Source organism: Adelges cooleyi, unplaced genomic scaffold (assembly GCF_023614345.1).
Source record: "Adelges cooleyi isolate 19-005CV unplaced genomic scaffold, UGA_ACOO_1.1 ACOO_flye_CR_arks_rails_tigmint_CR_PRNA_376, whole genome shotgun sequence".
Classification (NCBI taxonomy): Eukaryota; Metazoa; Arthropoda; class Insecta; order Hemiptera; family Adelgidae; genus Adelges; species Adelges cooleyi.
This window is the reverse complement of record NW_026096053.1, coordinates 5,884,147-5,906,539: the sequence shown is the minus strand read 5'-3', so window position 1 is coordinate 5,906,539 and position 22,393 is coordinate 5,884,147. Positions and strand designations below refer to the sequence as shown.

The 22,393-nt window shown below is 28.3% G+C and overlaps 6 protein-coding genes across 11 annotated transcripts; 4 read left to right on the top strand and 2 right to left on the bottom strand.

Moving 5' to 3' along the window:
* Positions 1–144: 144 nt before the first annotated feature.
* Positions 145–4,368, top strand: LOC126841049 (eukaryotic translation initiation factor 4E-1A-like). Its single transcript, XM_050577276.1, has 5 exons — positions 145–326; positions 1,530–1,729; positions 1,942–2,119; positions 2,208–2,353; positions 4,012–4,368. Exons 1-5 carry the CDS (start codon positions 318–320, stop codon positions 4,121–4,123), a joined length of 645 nt encoding a protein of 214 aa, XP_050433233.1. The 5' UTR covers positions 145–317; the 3' UTR covers positions 4,124–4,368.
* A 20-nt stretch (positions 4,369–4,388) lies between these two features.
* Positions 4,389–6,579, top strand: LOC126841050 (eukaryotic translation initiation factor 4E-like). 3 transcript variants are annotated; one of them, XM_050577278.1, is made up of 5 exons: positions 4,389–4,506; positions 4,586–4,785; positions 4,956–5,118; positions 6,092–6,225; positions 6,356–6,579. In XM_050577278.1, exons 2-5 carry the CDS (start codon positions 4,601–4,603, stop codon positions 6,474–6,476), a joined length of 603 nt encoding a protein of 200 aa, XP_050433235.1. In that variant the 5' UTR covers positions 4,389–4,506; positions 4,586–4,600; the 3' UTR covers positions 6,477–6,579. The 3 variants fall into 3 exon arrangements, with proteins under 3 accessions (XP_050433235.1, XP_050433236.1, XP_050433234.1); XM_050577279.1 differs by having other exon boundaries at positions 4,398–4,506; positions 4,598–4,785; XM_050577277.1 differs by having other exon boundaries at positions 4,414–4,539; positions 4,598–4,785.
* On the bottom strand, positions 5,971–7,980 carry LOC126841048 (peptidyl-prolyl cis-trans isomerase E). Its single transcript, XM_050577275.1, has 2 exons — positions 7,735–7,980; positions 5,971–7,637 (listed from the first exon to the last, which is right to left on the bottom strand). The coding sequence occupies exons 1-2, from the start codon at positions 7,861–7,863 to the stop codon at positions 6,870–6,872; spliced, it is 897 nt and encodes a 298-aa protein (XP_050433232.1). The 5' UTR covers positions 7,864–7,980; the 3' UTR covers positions 5,971–6,869.
* Positions 7,981–8,195: 215 nt separating this feature from the next.
* Positions 8,196–10,702, top strand: LOC126840204 (trafficking protein particle complex subunit 3). 2 transcript variants are annotated; one of them, XM_050575797.1, is made up of 5 exons: positions 8,196–8,296; positions 8,419–8,443; positions 8,914–9,108; positions 9,184–9,366; positions 9,460–10,702. In XM_050575797.1, exons 3-5 carry the CDS (start codon positions 8,962–8,964, stop codon positions 9,577–9,579), a joined length of 450 nt encoding a protein of 149 aa, XP_050431754.1. In that variant the 5' UTR covers positions 8,196–8,296; positions 8,419–8,443; positions 8,914–8,961; the 3' UTR covers positions 9,580–10,702. The 2 variants fall into 2 exon arrangements, with proteins under 2 accessions (XP_050431754.1, XP_050431753.1); XM_050575796.1 differs by having other exon boundaries at positions 8,219–8,443; positions 9,460–10,694.
* On the bottom strand, positions 9,464–21,648 carry LOC126840201 (HIV Tat-specific factor 1). 2 transcript variants are annotated; one of them, XM_050575793.1, is made up of 9 exons: positions 20,449–20,827; positions 20,124–20,372; positions 19,443–19,735; positions 17,540–17,756; positions 17,254–17,459; positions 10,510–10,682; positions 10,241–10,427; positions 9,952–10,088; positions 9,464–9,895 (listed from the first exon to the last, which is right to left on the bottom strand). In XM_050575793.1, exons 2-9 carry the CDS (start codon positions 20,338–20,340, stop codon positions 9,727–9,729), a joined length of 1,599 nt encoding a protein of 532 aa, XP_050431750.1. In that variant the 5' UTR covers positions 20,341–20,372; positions 20,449–20,827; the 3' UTR covers positions 9,464–9,726. The 2 variants fall into 2 exon arrangements, with proteins under 2 accessions (XP_050431750.1, XP_050431749.1); XM_050575792.1 differs by lacking the exon at positions 20,449–20,827 and adding an exon at positions 21,411–21,648 and having other exon boundaries at positions 9,465–9,895.
* On the top strand, positions 11,258–16,404 carry LOC126840202 (killer cell lectin-like receptor subfamily B member 1A). Of its 2 annotated transcripts, XM_050575795.1 has the most exons (3): positions 11,259–14,215; positions 14,279–14,491; positions 15,923–16,400. In XM_050575795.1, exons 1-3 carry the CDS (start codon positions 14,158–14,160, stop codon positions 16,174–16,176), a joined length of 525 nt encoding a protein of 174 aa, XP_050431752.1. In that variant the 5' UTR covers positions 11,259–14,157; the 3' UTR covers positions 16,177–16,400. The 2 variants fall into 2 exon arrangements, with proteins under 2 accessions (XP_050431751.1, XP_050431752.1); XM_050575794.1 differs by having other exon boundaries at positions 11,258–14,491; positions 15,923–16,404.
* Positions 21,649–22,393: the final 745 nt, after the last annotated feature.

Below are 22,393 nucleotides of genomic sequence, written 5' to 3'. Positions count from 1 at the left end.
ACATAAAGATTTCTTCATGGTTTACAAATTGCCCAGTGACTCCATTTTAAACATTATCATTTATCACTATGAGAAATTTTTCATCTGAAATACAGACAAACTGTATGAATGTATGGTGTGTTATCATAAACAATTATGTTCCAACTTCCACAATCCACATAAATGTGATTTATTTTATTCCAAAATCAATCTTTCCCGAGAACTTTGCGTTCGTTTAAAACGTTTATGTTACAATATATTAGAATAGTTTATAGTAAAAACTTTTCTTATTTTTTAATATAATTTAGATTAACAAACTAAGAACATTTTTGTCCAGTATGGTTGAGGTAAGAATAAAGTTAAACAGCCTAATGTATAACTTTATTAAAATATTTATTTTTAAGGCTATGATAAAAAAAAAGTATATAAATAAAATAACTTTTTTCATTAATTAGAAATCCGATTACAAGTTTCTATTTACTTACATCACGTATATGGTTGCCGACTATTTGAATTTGATACCACGTCGTATCTACTGTAGGTGCAGTTGCCCCAGAACTCATTTTAGTTTAAGGCGTTTTTATATGATTTGCTATATGTCTTCATTTGGGTAGCCAAATATTTATTAAATTATTGTTATTTGAAAAAAGAAACATTTTCCGTTTGGGGAAACTTGTATTAATCGAATTGTAAACATATTTATTGTTATTATAAAAATAGTACCAGTTATCATTTTTGTAAACATGTTATTTGTAAAACTATCAATGTAAATACTTCAGAATAAGATACCTTTCTTATTTATTCAATACAGTAAAACTTGTACGGAATTGTACGGGACCAAAATAAAGTACTATACTAATCAGTTATTCACTTCTCAGTAAAATATACTTTGATCACTTTAAGAAGATACCTCATTGCATTGGCAGCGACCGGTTTCCACCCCGTAATATTGTCAGAGTTGGCACCACCTACTGTACATACAGATATAACCTACAAAAAGGCGGAAGACTTTTGGTCTGCCACCTGGGTGTCTTCTTAAAATGACCAGATTATATACATATAGTACTTAGGCTGGACAATACACAAATGGCTTATACAGGTTTTGGTTTATTATAGGCTTGTCTTAGAGAATTTTCATTGTACTTGTTATGTTTATTTTTTAAACTAAATATTCTAATATTTTTTTAACTTTTCAACGGTCACACGGAGTAACAATTTACTCTAGTCACAAAATAATTTTTGTGTGACTGACGAGAAATTTTAAATAAGTCACACTTAATTTAAGTGTGACTGAAATTCGCGCGACTGATACAAGGATAAATGTTAAGCGTGTATGCTGAAAGGAAAGAAAATTATAAAATGAATATTAGTTTACAATCTAATGTGTTAAGCTGCGCATACACCTGCCAAACCAGCAAGCCGAACCGCTCGGAAAAATCCATCTAATGACGGGTTTTTTGACGCGAACCAGGCCGAATTGGGACGGGCTCGCGATAGGGTCAGCTCACTAGTCTATACGCGGCTTTATATATATTTGTACAATTGTTTAGGGAGAACCAGTAAATCAAACAAGTGAATTTCCAAAAGCAGAAAATGATCAGACTGTACCAGATGTTCCATCTACTGAATTAGTTGTGAAACATCCATTGGAAAACAAATGGACATTATGGTTTTATGAAAACAGAAGTAAAGTTTGGGAAGATAATGTTCGTGAAGTAGCCAGTTTTGATACGGTCGAAGATTTTTGGTGGTAATTGATTAATAATTCATAAAAACAAATCATGGATAATTTTACTAGATATTAAATAAAATTATTATTAAAGTGTATTAAAAAAGTTTACTATTGCAGTGATACTTTTATACTTAGTATTATTAATTTAATTTTAATGTGCTAAATATTAATTTTTAGGAAATATTACTTGTTACAATAATACATTTGTTTTATATATACAAATATTTTAGTTTGTACAATCACATTAAACCTCCAAGTCAACTATCTTTGAACTGTGATTACAACTATTTCAAGAATGGAATTAAACCTATGTGGGAAGATGATAGAAATAGCAAAGGAGGTCGTTGGCTCATGCAGTTACCATCGGCGAAATCGAACCCATATGTAGATGATTACTGGAAAAATATTGTATGGAAATTCAAGTTCATTTTACTTTAGCTTTATTCTATTTAAACATTTTTGTAATATTAATTTGATTCAAATTCAATAATTTTAGATAATGAGTATAATTGGTGAAGTTTACAACGAACAGAGTCGTGAAATTAATGGAGCTATAGTAAATGTACGACAAAAAGGAACAAAAATAGCTGTATGGACTAACAATGCATCGAAAGACAATGCTGATAACATTATGGCAATAGGGTATGCAATTAGTTATAACATAGAAAAAAGCCTAATCTTAGAAAGAAAGTATAGAAGTGCAGAAAACTCGGTTGTTTGTAATTAAAGAAAGTCATAGCAAAAGAAAAACAAATATTTGTAAAAACGCACCAATTTATTAGATCATCAAATACAGACTTATTTTATTATGTGTTTATTAAGTACTTACAATAATTTATGATCCAAGGATCACAGCATAGGTGTATTAAAAAAAAAAATTTGTTTAGGATAATTTAATTTTTCTGGTCTCAAATTAAGGCCCAAATGTCCACTTGTGTATGTGATTGTTTTTAATTTTGCTATTACCTCAATTCTATTTTGTGATTCTCTTATGAAAAATTAATTTTAATATCATTAACTTCTGTATTAAGTATTTATTTATTTTTATAGTTAACAGAAGTACAAGTTAAAATCCTAGTTTTAGGTTGAACAGTTTTTTTTTTAAGGAAAAATATTAAATTGTTCAAAGGAAAACCCTCTTAACAAACACTGAGGCCATCTTTAAGGGTTTTAGATATTTATTTTTCTCGAAAACTACTTGCCCTTAATGATTCCTTTCCTATATTTATAAGGTTATAGTGATAAAATCAAATCTACAGTCTTATATAATATTTATTCTTAATTTTTGAATGACTTTTTATCAGTTTATTATTATTTTAATTCATCATCATTTAGCATAAAAAGTCTTGTAGGCCTTTTCATAGAGTGATGTAACCATACTCTTAAGGCGATATAAGGAATGGCTTCTCTAGATTACTCTATGGGCCTAACACTGCCATCATGAGAAGGCTTCTTGACAAATTTGCTTTTGGGACTAGTCGTCTAGAAGGGTTATATTCATTATTGTTAACTTAAATATATAACATTGCAGAGATTATGATTCATAATTTCATTCTTCTTATTTCATAATAAAATATAATTTATCATTAGTAAACTGAAAACAATTTTGTTATTTAACACACGTTTTCTGCGGATGACGTCGATTTACAAGGTAAATTAGCGTATTCCGCAATGGAAGTGTTAAGCAATTTTCATGTTCAGGACACTAAAAAATACAGTAAAACCTGTCTAAATCGGGTTCAGATGAAAACTGTACAAGCTAGAATTTTTGTATGGTGCCAAATGCTTTGTGTGTATGTTGTACTGAAAAGACAAAAATGTATTTTATTTCGGTACCAAAGGACTTTTTTTTTAGGGTGGTATTGTACCTCTATTAAAATACATTTTCGATAATTAAAAAACAAAGAAATTATATTTATAAAATGCCAATCTAATAATCTGGTATGTTTCTGACACCACATAAAAACGGGGGTGAGCAAATTCTAAATCATTTTTTTTTTTTTTTTGATTAACTAGCAGAAACAGGCAAATGAGAAAAAAAATCTGATTTATAGTCCAAATTATTTCCCAACTCTGTGTTGCTCTTTAAGGCGGAGAAATGCATCAAATCCATGCCTTACTCGTTTACTAAATTTTGGTAATGGGGCCTCTACTATGCTTGTTAATTTTTAAATAGCAAAATTGTAAAATGAAAACTAAAATAGATTTAATTTATTACGTTAATGAGATGATAAATTTTGCAAATAATGTGGACTGTTCATTTTAAACTTGTTAACCAATTATGATTTTTTTAATTATAGGAAAAAAATTAAAGAAGTATTGGGTTCAAATAACGAAAAGTTAGTGTACGAGTCTCACGCGGATACGGCGACCAAACAAGGATCGTTTACAAAACCAGCTTTTACTTTATAAACTTAAAAAAAAAATCTATATAATAATGAAATAATATGTACTTCAAAACAATACTTGTACAGTTAATATTGTGATGCGTTTTACGCGTAATGCTGAATTGATAAAAATACATGGGGCTTATCATTTGTGATAAATGTTTATTTTTGTTAAAATTGCATACATATTATTATTATATTATATACTGTCCGCATGGATGACAAAATGTCTTTGTATATACAATAATAAAATCTGGTTTCCCCACTCTACTTTTGTTGCTTATTTTTTTCTTTGTATCATTATTTTCCATGCGGTAATCGGAAATCAGTTAGATTTTAGAAATTAGGTTGGAGGTTCGAAGAATAATTGCCGTTCTATAAAATTTCGCTCAACACTAACTATCGAAAGTTAGTATAAGTACCTAGTTATATTTATTGTCCGTAAGTTTCCGTGTTGAACATTTCCAAAATATTTTCGTTTTAACAGAAATATTCATAGGTAATGAAAAATCTATGTAATAACAATAAAATAAATGCGGAAATGACGGAAAACAGTAATATTGATGTCCATTTGTTGAGAGATTCTTGGAAGTTGTGGTACTGGAAATTCAACACTGTCGCACCGCTCGATTGGATTGACAATTTAAATGGTTTGTGTGAATTCGATAGTGTTGAAAAGTTTTGGAGGTAAATATGATTTTATTTGCTTAGATCATACTATTATATTGAAAGCTATTACAAATAAAATATTTTACGTTTAAACGATGCATCGTAAAATCAACAATTCATACTTTTACTAAAATCATCAAATACATTACTCCTTAATGTAAAGCTTGACTTTTAGTCGTCGTTCACAGCATCTTTAATCATATCAAAATGCCGAGTACACTCAAAATTGGTTGTGATTATTCTGTATTTAAAACCGATATAAAACCAATGTGGGAAGACAAATCTAATAAGAATGGTGGACGTTGGCTGATAAAGGACAACGGTATGTTGGATCAGTATTGGATGGATTTGGTAATTGCTTGTTTTTTATTTTAAATATTTAAGTATAAGGTTTCTATGTAGATAATATCCATTTAAACATTTTATTATTTAAAATTTTTTTTTTTTGTAATTATTATACTGATCAAAATAGGTTTCTTTGATTTAATTTCTTAATTAATCTAGACCCTTTTCAAGATTTGAATTTTTAAAATATGGGTAGTTTTAGCTTCAATGCAAAAGCTGAGAAGGTATTGGTTTTAGTTTTTTTTTTTTGTACGAAGTCATAAAAAGTTGTTTTTTGTGGTTAGATTTACTCGAGCAGCAACTTTATCAATTTGAAATCATATGCGATAGGTGCTTTCTTTGGCCAAAAGTAGATTCCTTCACCTCCAAAACTAGGAAAAGCCGGAAAAGAAATTAAATTGTTTTTCAAACTTTATCTTTGACATGTAAGTTTTTGGCTTTTAAAAAAAAATTAGGTAAAAGTTAGAAATAGAATTTAAGAGCTGCAAATTATAATTATATTGTTAATTACAATATATATTTGTTTAAGTGACAACAAACTATTATAACCAGACCATCAACCCTAATCGCTTCCAACCTAATACTAAAATTACAATTTTAAATACATAATTGGTTATGCTTTTATATGTATCTACATACATGTATTGTAGTGTATATTTTATCACTTTCAGTTAAAATAATTCCTATAGATATGTGACCTCTCCCTCCCCAATATGCTCTGTTCCTATTATACCCGACCCCACTATACTGGTTCTTTTTTCTATTGTGTGTAGCTTACTGAAAAATTAAGTAAAATATAAAGCAAAGTATTCAAAATGTATGTTTAATGAGTACTTTCGTTTATAACATTTTAGTCATTGGTATTTTAAATAAAATTGTGTCAGCAAGTTTATATTTATTATTAAGGATTTTATAGACTTTACATTTTATAAAATGTCGTATTTGTAATAATACTAATTTTTATTTTACTTTTGTATAGTTAATGAGCATGATTGGAGGAATGTATGAACCATATAATGATAATATATGTGGCATTGTTTACAATAGACGTCAATATAGTAAATTGTCAATTTGGATTTCTACATGTGAACCAAGTGTTGTTAATGATATAGGGTAAATTACTTGAGTACATAATAATTTTATAACATGATGGAATTTGACATTTACCTATTATCTTGTAATGAGTTTTAGTCTTGATGAAACCTAAGATACATTCTCTAAATAAATATGAATATGTTTCCAGGTCCAAACTCAAAGATTATTTGAATGTTAAAGAAAGAATAGTTTTTGAAAAACACAGCGATACATCGACAAAAAAAAAGTCAACTCCGTTTATCACTATTCCTAGACAAATGACACTTTGAATTGTTTAACTAAATTTATAAAAAAAAAGTCTTCTTAAGGAAGACTTTAACTTTAAACAAATTGTGAAAAACAATGATTACGATACACATAAAATTAAAATTTTTTACAATAAAAGTAAAATTAATAATTATAACCTTTGTTCTGAAATGAAATTTAGCTTTTTTAAGTGTTGCCTATGTATGCATTTTAAGTACAGTCATACATGTAAAATAGGTGTACGTGCTATTTTAACTAAAATAGGATGTTGAAAATAAGAGGTTTGTGAGTAAACACAATAAACATTGAATACTACTGTACTCATATTATTTTCAACAAAAATTTTACATAAAAAAGTATTTGTATTAAAAATTTAAAAAAAAAAGTTGCACGACTTATTTATACTAAGATTGTTATTATGCTAATTGCCCGCATGAACCAATAATTACTTTTTCAGTCGGCAGACCCGCTTTTGTACCACATTTTTCTATTTTCTTCATTACATCAATACCACTTATTATGTTACCAAATACAACGTGTTTATCATCTAACCATTCTGTTCGTGCAGTACAAAGAAAAAATTGAGAGCTATTTGTATTTGGGCCAGAATTGGCCATAGATAATACTCCGGGTCCTGTATGTTTGAGATTAAAATTTTCATCATCAAATTTCTTTCCGTAAATAGAAAGGCCTCCTGTACCATTATTGTTGGTAATGTCGCCACCTTGACACATAAAATTAGGAATTATACGATGAAATGTCGTGTTCTGAAAGCCAAATCCTTTTTCATGTGTACATAAACAACGGAAATTTTCTGCAGTACGTGGTACAATGTCAGCTCGTAACATAATGATAATTCGACCAGCATCTTTTTTGCCAATTTTAATATCTAAGTAAACTTGAGGATTCTTTACTTCGTCTTTACTTTTATCGTCTTCAATTTTCTTGTCCACCTTAGGCTCCAAAGTTTTACCGGCATACTGAACTAGCCAATCGTCTTCAGACCATACAGGTCTGGTTGAACCTCTGTTAATTTTCTGCGGTTTGGCTAAGTTAACACGTATAGTCCGGCCAAATATTTCAGACTCGTTCATATTGTCAATAGCGTCCAGTGCATCTTCCGGCTGTTCGAACTCCACAAATGCAAAACCCCGGTGTTTCTCAGACTCGTAGTCCAATGGAATCTAAAATTGATTTAAGTTAATGTTATCAATTGAGTTAACAGTTATAATTTTTCTTTTAATAACACTACCAAAATTATCTACAATTTTTAGTATTCACCTGAACATCAACAATATCGCCAAAAGGGATGAATGCAGATCTCAAAACTTTGTCATCCACTTCTTCAGCTAAACCCCCTATGTACACGGTACGTTTCAAATACGACTTGTAAGTGTCGGAATCGTTCATATTTAAATATTGTCAAATGTAAAAAGATATGAATGTAAAATTAACGTTAAAAAACGTAAACATAATATTATATCGAACAAGTTTTACCCGGTATTTTTATATACAAATATGTTGTTCTTTAACATTGATACGACTTGGTACTATAAAAAGTACGAGTTAATGTTTGATTTTTCCATGAAAAATCTGATAACTTATAGCAGACCATAGACCCATAACGAAAAATACCTTTATAGGGATATATATATTATATAGCAGACTGTCAGTAATTCATTGGTTAACCTAACCTAACCATTTTATGATTATTGATTGATAACATAATTTACTAACATGCCCATTTACTATCATGATCACTAAACCGATATTCGGTAATCAGTATTCACAATTTGAAGAGATTGTGTTATTTATGTCGAATTAGAGATGTTGGAAATTCGATGTGAGTAATAACATTTAACAACTTCTAAAGGTTTAAACTAACATCATTTCTTGAATTTTAAATAAAAATTTTTTTTTATTTCATACTGTAAAATATATTCATCCAAAAATGTCTCGTCAAAGTACTAGATTGGACGTCAAGAAAGTTGTAAGTAACGACTGTTGTATTTCTCAATTTACAGAAAAAAAATATTAACTGGATTACACGAATAAAATTGTTGAATTTAATGGGCTCGTTTTTTAATTATTTAACCTTTTTTGAAATTTCGGGCAAACTAGCATAAGTATTTCTACCCATAATGCTGTTCTCCCTAGTTAAGCTTAAAAATCAATTGTAGTTTTAACAATATTAAAATTATATGCTTAACTTTTCTAAAATGTTAAGTCAATCTGATGGGAATGGTTATAGTGTTGATAGTATTTTTTTTATGATTTAGATAAGATAAGTTAAACAGTTTATGTACACTTTGCTCATGGGTTTTCCTTCGAATGACAGAACAACTTTTTTCTACTCAAAATTAATAAAATAGTGTAGCTTTACTTAGGCCAATGAAATTAGCTGCTCTTTTAGAAATAATACAATAACCAATAATTGTTTGACTTTAAATATTGTAATAGAACTCCGAATTATTTACATTAACTTATGGAGCCATCGTATCTCAATTAATGAAGGATTACGAAAATGTTGAGGATGTCAACAAACAACTAGATCGAATGGGTTACAACATTGGTGTGCGTATGGTCGAAGACTTTTTAGCGCGTACTAATTCTGCAAGGTGCAATGATTTACGAGAAACTGCTGATAAAATTCAGGTTTCTTAACTGTTATATTAAAGACTTTGCTAAAATATCAATAACATATATTTATGTTATTTTTAATGATTATAGTATGCGTTTAAAATGTATTTGGGTATAACCCCAGCTTTGACCAATTGGAGCGCTGCAGGCGATGAATTTTCTTTGACGTTTGACTCAAACCCACTTACCGAGTTTGTCGAACTGCCAGATAACTACCAAAATCTCAAATATAGCAATGTTTTGTGTGGTGCATTAAGAGGATCTTGTGAAATGGTAAAATAACAAATTAACTTTATATTATTAATTACCATAAATAATAATAATAATAAATAACAATTATTAATTGAAATACATTAATATCTTAAGGTACAAATGGATGTATCATGTTGGTTTGCACAAGACCAACTTAAAGGAGATTTAGCTACTGAACTTAGAATTAAGTTCAATAAAAGACTTGAAGATGCTATACCTGCTGGCGAGGACTAACTAAAATCTATATTATAATCTCTAATACATACTGTGAAATATATTTATTATTAATTTTTTATCTTTAAAAAAAAAAAATTTGTTATTCTCATTAATATATTATAATTTATATTAAAAAGAATAATTATGTTATATTAATTTTAAAAGTTAAACAGAAACTGGTTGAACTTCGTCATCACTTTCTCCATCACTTTTTGTTTTCACTGAATCATCATCTGATTCGTGAGCATCGTTTGTTTCAGTATTACCTGTTGAAAGTAAATACGTTTCCCATTTCTTCAGCCGCTCTTCTGTTTCATCAGGTGTTTCAATGACTCTAAAATAAAAAAAATTGTATAAAAAAAAAAAAATGTACTATTGGGAAAAACTAACTTATATTTTGTTTTTCCATCCCATATCTCTGCAGTTATTTGTCTTTGTCCAAACCATCGGTTGTTTAATAATTGAACACAAGCGTCTGCCGCATCAGGTTCTTTAAAATTAATTTGCGCCACACCATCCGGATGCCTCTAAAAATATTAATAAATAAAAGTATTAAAACATTTGCAATAGAAAAAAATATACCTAATATCATTGATTTTAAATATTATAATAATGATATTTGTAATAAATGCTAATATATGTAATATATTATGATAAATAAATTTGGAACATTACTCACATCGTATACTATTACTTTTTTTACAACACCACACTTTGAGCATTCTTCTCTGAGATCTTTTTGGTATTCTAAAAGTAATGCGACATCATTATCGAATGTTTCCTTCTCAAATAAATTTTTTACAATCACAATACTCTCGTTTTTTCCTCGCTCTCCTCTCATTTTATCTGGTCTCCAGTCAAATAACCTAAACAAAAAGTATAAAAACCGTTGTTGTACCAAATTAAAAAAATGTTAGCAGTATAGAATATTGGGAAACAAATATATACTTTTCTTGAATTTTTTTCATTTTTTCTTTATCTTTTCTTTTCTTTTTTTTTGGTTTCAACGCAGGGTTATATTTTTCACCACGCATTGTGAACTTTGCTAGTTCAACGTGAATTTCCTTATCACGTAATTTGTAACCATCAAGTAACTTCAACGCCAAGTCTACAGATTCCCTCTAAAAAAAAAAAGAATAGGAAAAAAATAAAATTGTCAAATGATCATTATTTATAATAAAAAATATAAATAAATAATATAAGGAATTAGTTAAATATCAACATCAATAATAGCGATAATACTATGATATATATTTTTTTATAACTACATTAATTAAAACTTTCCAAAGTGCCTATCAAATCGATTTAATTTTTTTTTTACGAAGCTTACCTTACAGGTGTAAGGTGCTAAAACCGATTTTGTTTTTAATATAAAAGTATAAAATTCATTTTTACTTTTTACAGTTTTTTTTACTAAATTTGATTTTAGTTTTAATTTTCTAATAACTTGTCCAAAATTCGGCCTTCTAGTCCCATAGAGAATGTCGTATGTTAGGCTGTCCATAAAAGAAAAACATTTTAAAATCCGTTTAATAGGTTCTACGTCAGAAAGTAATTTTTTATCATACTGTCGCCATAAATCATAGAACAAATATCTAAAAGTAGAATAACACTAAACAACGGAACAGTCATTTTATGCAAGTTTGTATATAAGAATGACACCTAAATCATTTTTAACATATATTTTTGTTTTATTTATAGTTAATTATATTTATAGTTTATATATATATTTTTTTTTTATAGTTTATTTAATAGTTTTTTGTGTTATCCTTTTGACAGGATATTCATAAACTAAAAATCCAAAATCATCAAAAAATTGTTTTTATTCAAAATAAGAATTTTGATTTTTTATATCCAATGACTTGGAAGGTATTCGAATCTCACCGAATCTGATGACATTGAAAACATGGCGAGATATGAGGTCAGCTCGAAAGAATCTGTTATTCTTATATTATGTTAGTGATGTCATTGCGCTAATACTCATGATGATGTATCGTTATTACAGCTTTTCGAAATTACATAAGCACATATTAATTTATGTACATATGTATCATAATATACATGTACAATGTACACACATATATATAGGCTTGTTGGCCCAGCCGATCGATGAGAAAACAGTTTCTAAAAGATAAAATATACCCATTTCAAATTCAAAATGTTTATTGGACGGTTCTTTTTTATGTAGGATATCGTTATGGGTACAACTCAAATCGTTATTATTTTATCGCCTGCTATTAAATGCAAGATGCAGTTGTGTTCAGTTCACGATTATTCATGTATTTTTGTTGTAAACGTATTTCTAAGCATAAGTACAGAATTTGTAGTACTACAACATTATATTTTAAATAAATACCGTACCATCACTCCCCCCTCTTTTTATAAGAAAATTTGTTGGAAAATCCCACGGTATGGTTTATTTATATTTTTGATGGAGATTTTATAAATAAACCTTGTAAAAGTTGAGTTTTTGACATTAAAAAAATTTCAAAAACCGAATTCTTAAAGCGCTCTATGTAGTACCATCCCGTAGAGCGCGATATTTGTTTCTCGTACACCCGTATATTACTATCTTTATATATTGTATTATATTTCATTTATGAATATATATATTTTAAGACACCATTGATGTACTATTATTTATTATTATAAATTATAATAATAGCTATTAGAGATTGGAGGTATACATTGAACTACAAAGATTAGTACATGAAATACTGAACAGTCAATCCCTCATTTAATGCAAAACAGGTGTGGTGAATACAAATGTTAATGTATGAGCGAACAGGAAATAAATGAATTTTGTCCAAAAAATCCAGGAAGGGCGTATACCCGCAACGTACACAATAAAATAACTATTAAGAAAATTATGGTCTTTTTAAACTCTTAAATATTATCACATATTTTACATATGGCTTATTTTATTCCTTTAAAATTTAAATATCCCCAAAAATGAATTATACTTTAAAAAAAGAAGAAAAATATATTTGCGTTTTAACTCATATTTTCAATTAAATAAACATGATAAGGCTTATCTTTTGATAAAACTAATGTAAAATGTTATATTTATCTAAAAACTTAAAATTCGTTAGTTATTAAAAGTGTAGCTAATATAGCCACAGCAAAATTTTAGAAAACATGCTATTTTTAAAAAAATGGATTTTTTATTTAATTAAGTGGTGAAATCGCATTAATTTTCATTACACTCATACTAGGCAGGTCTCGAGTAACTATTAGTTTAAAATATAGAAGGAAATTCGTTAAATTCTTCACATTAGCAAGTGGATTTTTTTTGTTTGATAAAAGTTATAACTTATAACCCTATAAATGCCTATTATGCCGAAATAATAAAGAAAGTGAGTTTAGCATAGGTACGAAAGATACCACTTCAACCCTTTATCTAACGAATTTTTAAAAACTGTTTGGCTTTAGAACTGTCAAAATTGAAAACATACATGTATCCCTACGCTAAAATTGAGAAGGCTTTAAAAAAAAAAATCAAGACTTTTCAATTTATAGCTATAGGTTATGAGTGATGACAATCCAAACATTGTCTTATTGTTTTCTTTAAATCGACTTACATCGAATGAATATATAACTTGACAGCCGAAACCCTTTCCTCAACCTTAAGCTCGAACTCACTGGCCAGAGTTTAAATTGTGTTTGTTAAATTTATAAAAAACGAAGTACACACTGTATACTAGTGATGGGAATCGGAAAATCCGGATTTTCACAAAAAAACGCTATTTAAGCTACTTAAAAATCATATAAGTGTTAAATTATTTTACAATATAAAGATCTATATCTAAGTAACAATTTTTTGATAAATATGTGAAAATAAAACAAAACACCAAAGAGATAAACGGTTTTTGAGTTTCGGATTTGTTGAAATCCGAAAATCCAGAATCCGAAATCCGAAAGCATTTTATAGACAAAGTTAAGAGTTTTTAAAAAAAAAAATTTATCAACAAATTGTACTTAGGTACACATCTTTATATTGTAATAGTATTTAACAATTATATGATTTTCAAATGACTTAAAAAGCGTTTTTTTGAAAAATCCGGATTTCCATCACTACTGTATACTAATGTTTCATTTATTTATGAACTTATAACTTGCATACGTCGTTGCAAATATTTAAGCATTTATTTGTATACATTAACATTTATTTCCCCAAGGCCCAAGTTATAAGTTAAAAAAAATGTATAACTAAAAAAAAATCTGCAATAAGTATAGAATAATTTGTATGCCAACTGTTCCAAACAACATTAATACTACTTCTACTGTATATCAACAACATTCATTGTTTAAATTGGTTTATTTTTTTATGTAACGAAAAAAATATCCATGAACTTTTTTCCTTATTTACGGAATTTATAAGAATAATAATGACACAAAGTGATGTATTATGATTGAATTGGTAAACCTAACCGAAGGCTGAATTGCAAATAAAAAAAAAACAGAACAAATTAGAGAACGGCCCATGGACTATAGTTACAACTCGCGAGCACTTAGTAGCACAGCAGAACTGTTCAAGCTCTCATCGGCGATTATTTTTTTTACTTTGCTTAAATATTTATATTTTAGTTTATCAACATGGATAAAACCACATTAACCGTATTATTTCTCTTTAACACTTTTATTTTACTTTATGGTAAGCTTCAATTCTCGGGAAATAACTTAATAAAAAAAATTATTTTTACATTTTTACTTTTAGTGTCATACAGTTGTGAATCCAAACTGGTATATAAATGCCCGTCAAACTTTATACGATTTGGTAGTGAGTGTTACTACTTGGGTGACACAAAGTTAACATGGCAAGAGGCTTATTTTGAATGCAAATACTTGACAAAAGGAAGCAAACTGTCTGTACTCGCCAAGCGATGGAATGATTTTAATATAAGAAAATTTTTGAAATTCAAAGAAAAAAGTAAAAAAAAAATGTTGAATAACAAGCTATTAGTATTAAGATTGTTGACAAAATGTTCGCTGAAAAAAAATCAGACTAATCAGATGGGTTTAACTTTTGAATATGTGATTAAGTAAAATTGTAGCTTTGTAATGTAAAAATAAAAAAATGATTTTGCCTTCAACTAAAAAAACGACTATAATTATACTCAAACAAAACTTTGAGTTAGGGTTTTAAATCAAGTTTTATCCATCAAATTCAAATTTTTTTTCCGTACTATGATTCTTAAAAAAAAAACATATATTATAATATTATACTTATTTTTTTAAAGGGTTATCTACATTTTCGTAATTTATTTATAAAAAAAAAATGTATTCAATTATATTTTGTTTGTGTTATTCTCCTGATGACAATCCCAGAGCAATTTAAATGTGAATTATTAAGTACTATGAAGTACTCAGTCTAGACTAAGTAGGTATAAATATTTTTTAGTAAAATTGTATTAAATTATCTTAATTTATTTTAAATAAAGAGTATGAAATTATTTTAACGATTAATCCAAATGTATTACTCTGGAACACTTACTGAACTAGGTTAGTTAAAATTTAACTGAATGCACTAGATTTAATTAGAAAAAATTTTAATTTAATACATTAGTATTACCAATATGTATTGTATAAATTATAAAAAATGATTTTCAAAACTAATTGATAGAGGTTTGTAAATAAATTTAATTTACAAAATTACAAGCATTTCAACCTTTTCCTTAATAAAATAAAATGTATCCATTCAAATCTAAAATCATTTTTACTGGGTGATTCTTTTAACGCCCTAGAATAGTTTTCTCATAAAATATTGCATTTTTTTGTTGTTTTTTTTTTGAAAATATGTTTGTTTATGTTATTTTACAATATTAGACTGTATTAATTTTTTTTATCTTTTTTAGTATTTTCCAGATCTTTATCAATTTATGAAGCTTAAATAGTAACATAAGTATTTAATTTAATTATTGACAATTTTGACTAGTATAGATAACCAGTTTTAAGTTATTACTTTTAAAGTATAAAAGTTATAAATGTATGATGGGAGGTGGAGTGCGGTGAGTAATGGGCGCAAATGAAAATAATACTGCACTCCACCCTTCCTCCTGTTCTAGATTTCAATCATTAATAACTCTAAAAATAACTATTCAATACTGGTTATCAACCAGTCATCATTTTCAACAATTTATTCTTAATTTAAATAGTAAATTTAATACATACGTAACCATTTAAGTTTCAATAGTTTCAAATGAAAATATATGATAACAATTTAAATACTATTTTATATTGTCAAATAATATAAACAAAAATGTTTTCAAAAAGAAAAAAATTGCGATTACTTTATGAAAAATTTAGTACAGTGCGTTAAAATAATTACTCGGTATATATATATATATATTGTACTTTTCAGATGAAGAGAGATGGATAGGTGGGATTTACGACTGGGGCCAATACGAGTGGAAATGGGCGAATTCTGGTCGTAAGATCAGTCCCAATCAACTTCATATGTCAATCGAGTTCAATGATATTTCAAACAGCCATTGGCAATGCACGACTCTTGATCCAAACATAAAATCCAAATGGGTTGCACATAGTTGTTTAGAAAAAAATTTTTTCATCTGTGAATCAAAACTTCAGCCCGAATGCGCAAATGACATACAATAAACAATAAACATTAGTACAAATTTCAATGTGAGATAATCTAATAAACATTATTAACCTCTAGTAGAATATAAATTCTATAAATGTTTGTGTTATAATAGGTAAACTATGATTTTTGTCTTAATTGTAATATTAACTAACATTTAAAGTGTAGTTTTACTTTTATATATTATAAATTTAGAGTTAATTTTAACTTACAAATTTTGTAATAACTTTTAATTTATTGTTTTGAAACTTGTGAAAGTGAACTAATAATTATATTACAAAATAAGGTACTAAAATTAATTTTATAAGTAAATATAGTTCACTATTTTTCACAAACTATATAATTTTATTGAAATTAAGCGATCTTGAAATGCAAACCGTTTTAAAATATTCTTTGAAAAGCGCTCAAATTAGTTGCAGATGTAACCACTTTACACTTGGTAATGGACACTAGGCCATAATGACATGGCTATATCTAATGATATCTATTACTCACTTATTATAACATGTAAAACTAAACCACTACTTGCATGAAATTATTTTTAGGACATTTCATAGTATAAAATACATATAATATGAAAACAGAGATATATTATTAGAGACAAATCTATTTTTTCATTATCTAATAGCACAACAAGCTCACTCTCTTATCCATTTTGACATATACTTTTAAACTTTTATTAGATGTAGTTGATTTTTGTTTTAATACATTTGCATTTGTTCCAATATTATTTCTCATTAACACCTCAAACTCCATCTAATACTACTTTTTATTTGTTACACTTCGGAACATTTATCCCCCCTTCAAACAAGTAGTGAACAATTAATAAAAAATGGAACAATTGTCCACTATAAAGCTATAATATCAATAATCTGAACACCTAAAAATCATCTTAACGACACTGCTATTAAATTATGTAAAAGGTCAAAAAGCAAGCAATTGAGAGTTGAGTGTTATATTATTTGGTTTAGGGAATAAGTGTTTTGAGTTCTAACTCTCGGTTATGTCATTAGCATAATAAAAATTATAATATAACCAAACACTTATATTATCAAAGCACTTTTATTAAGTAACACATAACACTGTTTTATTACCTTGATATAAGTACAAAGAGCATCACCTTTAAGGATGTCTGTACCTCGTTCTGTATATAACTTAACTTTCATTCGACCAGTATCTAAATCTTTCATGACCAAGCCACACTTTTGCATCAAATCGATAAACTCTTGTTCAGATATATCCAAAGGCAAATTAGAAACATAAACTTTTGTATTATGTTCTTCATCAACTTCAAACCAATCTAAAATTAAACAAAATAATGAAATGTAAAACCAGAAATTATGTAGTTTAACCAAAAACTAGTCAAGAAATGCATTTTACTAGGTTCAGTAGATTGTGGTAGTTTTTGTTTTACTGCTTCAGTTTTATCCTCTTCAACTGTTTTAACTTTATCATTAGAATTTAGTTTTGCTTGATTTCCTATATTTGGACACTCTAGACTGTTTGTTTGAGAATAATTTTTCTGTTCAACAGTGTTAACATTACTTGAACCAAATCCATAACTTAGTTGATAATGGGCCAAAAAATCATCATCGATCTGAAATTGTTTTCAATTTCTGAATAAATAATAAAATTAAGCATTTTAACCCTGACTAATATTTATTGAAATTTAACTATAATTTGTATTAATTTAACCTATATTTTTTTTCAAGGGCTGTAGGGAATATATGTGTTAAGAGAAAAAGTTATGGAACAAATCGACTTTACCACCCCAGACACGAATTTCGTTTTTTTAATCGATTTGTTTTTTAATGCTGAAAACGATAGTACAAACAAAAATTTATGGAAACGCTTACTTTTGAAGTTACAGCTACATGAAGTTAGAGAATTACCGTTGCGCCAGACGCCCGCGGAGCTACCCTCGCCGTCATCGGCGCCATCCTGTTAGGTTAGAAATTTTCGTATTTTTTTTTTATACCCATGTAAATGAAAGTTTTAAAAACGATGATACCATATTATATTATACGAAAATAATTTTCGAGTTGTGTGCAAAACAATTAATGAAAATCATTATTTTAATTTTCGATTTTTTTGTCTGTAAACCCGTATGTATATACAGATAATACCATGTAGATGCGCTCATATAAGTCTTTGAAAAACAGTGGTCTAAAAATTGGGTCTAGTTTTTGAGTTGTTGGTCGAGTGACACTAATTAATTACACTAAGAATTGTTATTAACTGTAGTTTATAATAACCACAAGAATATAGTTATATTGCCAACTTAACAATCGGTTTAACCAGTTGATTAATTACGATAAAAACGTTAATTTTTAAATTGTGGACAACAAATTGAAACATATAAGTTAATTAGAGCAACGAGGGCAGGTAGTGTAGACAGAAGATAACCTAACCTTTCGACTTGCTATGAAAAATCTTGTAAAATAGGTCGCCGAATATTTTGGCACTCGATCGCTACGCTAAACTAAAAATATCCTAGGTTTGCAGGCTACAGACTAGGAGGAGCTCACAGGATTAAAGTTCTGTAGCTTTTGTAACTTTTGAACTGGAAGAGTCTAGAAGACTTAAGAGATAAGAATATGATTTCTACAATATAAATTCGTAAGGTGGTAAAGTTTTAAAATTTTAGTCTGTTTTTAAAAACTTTTACTATTTATGCTATGCTAAATGCGTGTTAAACGTTTGTCAAAAAAAACCGCCTTGATTCCAATGTTGAGTTCGATTTTTCATTTCAGATTCGAAATCAGCGTAAAAGCACCATGGCAAATAAAATAAGGGGTATTTATGGGTAGAAAAGTGCATTTATACCAAAAAATCCTATAAAGAGAATAAAAAAAAACTAACCTGATACTACTCTGGAAGCGTCTGGGGCAACGGTAATTCTCTAGCTTCAAGTAGCTGTAACTTCAAAAGTAAGCGCTTCCGCAAATTTTTGTTTGTACCATCGTTTTTAGCATTAAAAAACAAATTGATTAAAAAAAAATTTGCATCAGGGGTGGTAGAGTCGATTTAAGCCTAAGCTTTACAAGTATAAAACAGATGCACTAGAAGAGGTCAAGTTCACAGATTAAGGGAGTGGTTTGGAAGTTTATTTGAGAGAGCATTTGACTAATTCAAAATGTCATGCGTTGTACTTCCACTTAGGCGCCAATTTTTTAAGAGCATTTCATGTTTCTAATGTTAAAACGAGTCAACCTAAGCGATTATAAGTTGTTACTATTATTAAGGTAGGTTAAATATTAAAAATTACTAATTTATTTTATACCTTAGGGAACCAAGCATTTTTTTCTTTGTCCCAGATATAAACAGTGCCGTCCGCTGGGTCTGTATATGTTTGTGTATTACCATCGTGACCATACTTTCCTTTACTCATATCTTGACGTTTTACTGTGCGTCGTTTTTTCTCTTTTCTACCATCAAAACCATCATCGTCGTCCTCCTCATCATCATCAAATTCTTCATCGACATTTTCATCTGCTTTTTCTTCAACAAGACTAATAGTTTCTTTATTTTTGACCTCCCATTTATTATCCTTTAGATTCCACAAATAAGTAGTATCTATAATATTAAGCACGAAAAATATATTATTGATTTGCGAAGCAAGGGAAAATAATATTTTAAAAAAAAAACGCATTAAAAATAGTAATTGCCAACTAGATTATATTAATTTAATAAGGTAATAATTATTTAACTATAGTTGTAAAGTATTTTTTTTTTTTATAATTATTTATATTTTATTCTCTATATAACAGAAAGAAGTTTATTTTCTCCAACTCTGATTTTTCAGGTTTTTTTTTTTTTTTTAATTCACTAGGTTTGTTATAATGTGTGCATACATTGAACTTATAACTGGTTCAGAAGTTTAAATGAACTTTTACAAATTTTTTATCAGTATATGAAATCGAGAGTTCCGGTAAACTAGCCATATACCGATTTTTTGTATTACTTGTTTGTTTATCAGTGTATGTGTACGTCTTATGAATATCATCAAATTCATAATTTTCAAAGCCATTTTCTATCCATGTATTTTTTTCTTTATCCCATGTGTATTCTTTTTTAGAATTCGGCTCTGTATAGATGCATACATTATCAACATATTTATAGTTACTGCTGTCAGTTCTTTCAATAGATTTAGGCTCTTCTGAAGTAGATGTTGTCTCCATTTTAAATAGTTATCATTTACAGCTAGATTAATCTAAAATAAATAATAGACAATCATTAATGTATGTCACGAAACAACAATTTTGGTATTATTTTAATTCACTAGACACCTTTTTTAAAAGATTTTTAGAGTATCTGAAGAAATTCATTGACTTTTCTAGTTCTAAAGGTATAGCGACCTCAACTTTAAGAATTATTGTTGGAAAATTATGCGAGTGTACCGTTATACCACACTGTGGTGGTCGTGACGCTGTTGATAAAACAGTAGTTCTTTGCACAGCTATTCTCATTTGCTTGCTCTTTGTGGTTTTTTATGTTAATTATAATAAATCAGTAGATAAAAATCAACAGTTTATTTTTTTGCCAATTTAGGTTTATTTATTGTTACCAAACCTGGTAACGATGAATTCAACAAATATGTTATATGCAAATTTTAACTGTGTAGGCTGACTTTTGAATTAGTAGTCCGCAGATACCAATTTAAAGTTCAAAATCAGCAAAAAAACACTGTAATTTAGCAAAAAAAATGTTTAAAAAGGTGTTTAGTAAAATTATTTCACAGTTTTAATGATAAAACTTTTCTTTTCTAGAAACCCTATCATATAAAATGGTTGTATTTTTGTGCTAATTCTAAATGTGCAATCAGAAATCCACACTAAGGACTCTCCTAATTCAACAGTTATTGCTTCTAAAATTTTGGGATTTACTACTGTGCAAGAATGTGAGTATACTATGACAGGACAACCATGGCAGTCAGTGCAGCGATGTCTTCATTCATTCTCCCTTTAAAATCTTTTTTTTTTTGATAATACTTTAAAAAATTACATCTAATTCAGAAATAATAAATACGAGTTTTACTTAAAACATAATTATTGTTCAGACATAATTTTAAAATGAAAATTGCTGATCGCCGCAAAGCTCCATGTGACTGGTGGGTAGTAAGTGGGCATCTTGCACACTGTATACTAGCGTACAAATAAAAAAAACATCGGAAAACAACATTAATGTAAACAACATTTTTTAAAAAAGGTATAAGGTAAGTAAATTTGTTTCTTTTTAATAAATACTATACCGTTTAGACAAAGTAGGACTCAAAATCCATTCCCAGTTATTATAACTTGGAAAACTCTGATTTCGAATCGAAATCAAAAATCGAACTCAACATTAGAATCAAGGCGGTTTTTCGACAAACGTTTAACACGCATTTAGCATAGCATAAATAGTAAAAGTTTTTAAAAACAGACTAAAAGTTTAAAACTTTACCACCTTACGAATTTATATTGTAGAAATCATATTCTTATCTCTTAAGTCTTAAGAAAAACAATGTTGTATTCTGTGATATTGTTGTTACCTGACTGTGATACGAGATGTACCATGATAAAATAAATGGAATGTCAGCAATTTGCGTTATCAATTTTTGCAACATGGCCGCTGGTCATGATGTAGAGAAGACATCGTGCCGCTGGTAGAGATTTTGCGGTTATCATGTTTCTCCACCAAACCACAGATTATATAAAACCAAATGGTGCACGTTTACTTTGGTATATACCATAGACCTATAGAGATTTTTTTATAGGTCTATGGTATATACCTAATTCGACACCTCCAACGAAAAAGGTCGTAACCACAGATTTAGGTAGTAAATTATCTTATCTGTGGCCGTAACTAAGATTTAAAAAAAAAATTGTTTAAGCTGATAACACTCGTTTTTCTGTAAAACCGGCGAAAAAGCTAGTACAGTCTCTTGGCGGGTTTTTGGTAAAATCGATGTTGGTACTATCTGTAGTATTACACATTTTATAGGTTATGTAACATTTTTTTCTTATCACGCGTTATCATTTTTTGGAAGAACTACCCCCAACTCATTTTATGTTGTTTTTTTTGTCTATTATGCTTAGTCGAAACATAGTTGATAGTTTATTTTTATAAAATGTATAATAATAATAGTAGTAACAACAAAAATAAAGAACTGTCACGGCCGAAGTACGCTCGTTTTAGCTTAGTATATAATTTGTCTATGACCGACGGACGGTCGAGGAAAAGACTAGTTTGGGG

What these genes read in the sequence shown, in the direction of transcription:
- LOC126841050 (XM_050577278.1), top strand. Translation starts at nt 4,601, where the DNA reads ATGAAAAATCTATGTAATAACAATAAAATAAATGCGGAAATGACGGAA. An exon ending in AGTGTTGAAAAGTTTTGGAG is followed by an intron (nt 4,786 to 4,955) that starts GTAAATATGATT and finishes CGTCGTTCACAG; the next exon opens with CATCTTTAATCATATCAAAA. An exon ending in ATCAGTATTGGATGGATTTG is followed by an intron (nt 5,119 to 6,091) that starts GTAATTGCTTGT and finishes ACTTTTGTATAG; the next exon opens with TTAATGAGCATGATTGGAGG.
- LOC126841048 (XM_050577275.1), bottom strand. Translation starts at nt 7,863, where the DNA reads ATGAACGATTCCGACACTTACAAGTCGTATTTGAAACGTACCGTGTAC. An exon ending in GCGATATTGTTGATGTTCAG is followed by an intron (nt 7,638 to 7,734) that starts GTGAATACTAAA and finishes AATCAATTTTAG; the next exon opens with ATTCCATTGGACTACGAGTC.
- LOC126841049 (XM_050577276.1), top strand. An exon ending in ACGGTCGAAGATTTTTGGTG is followed by an intron (nt 1,730 to 1,941) that starts GTAATTGATTAA and finishes CAAATATTTTAG; the next exon opens with TTTGTACAATCACATTAAAC. An exon ending in ATGATTACTGGAAAAATATT is followed by an intron (nt 2,120 to 2,207) that starts GTATGGAAATTC and finishes CAATAATTTTAG; the next exon opens with ATAATGAGTATAATTGGTGA.
- LOC126840201 (XM_050575792.1), bottom strand. Translation starts at nt 20,340, where the DNA reads ATGGAGACAACATCTACTTCAGAAGAGCCTAAATCTATTGAAAGAACT. An exon ending in ATACACTGATAAACAAACAA is followed by an intron (nt 19,736 to 20,123) that starts GTAATACAAAAA and finishes TTAATATTATAG; the next exon opens with ATACTACTTATTTGTGGAAT. An exon ending in GATGGAAAAACAAAATATAA is followed by an intron (nt 9,896 to 9,951) that starts GTTAGTTTTTCC and finishes TTTTTATTTTAG; the next exon opens with AGTCATTGAAACACCTGATG.
- LOC126840202 (XM_050575794.1), top strand. Translation starts at nt 14,158, where the DNA reads ATGGATAAAACCACATTAACCGTATTATTTCTCTTTAACACTTTTATT. An exon ending in TTTGAAATTCAAAGAAAAAA is followed by an intron (nt 14,492 to 15,922) that starts GTAAAAAAAAAA and finishes TGTACTTTTCAG; the next exon opens with ATGAAGAGAGATGGATAGGT.
- LOC126840204 (XM_050575796.1), top strand. Translation starts at nt 8,405, where the DNA reads ATGTCTCGTCAAAGTACTAGATTGGACGTCAAGAAAGTT. An exon ending in GATTGGACGTCAAGAAAGTT is followed by an intron (nt 8,444 to 8,913) that starts GTAAGTAACGAC and finishes ATATTGTAATAG; the next exon opens with AACTCCGAATTATTTACATT. An exon ending in TAAGAGGATCTTGTGAAATG is followed by an intron (nt 9,367 to 9,459) that starts GTAAAATAACAA and finishes TAATATCTTAAG; the next exon opens with GTACAAATGGATGTATCATG.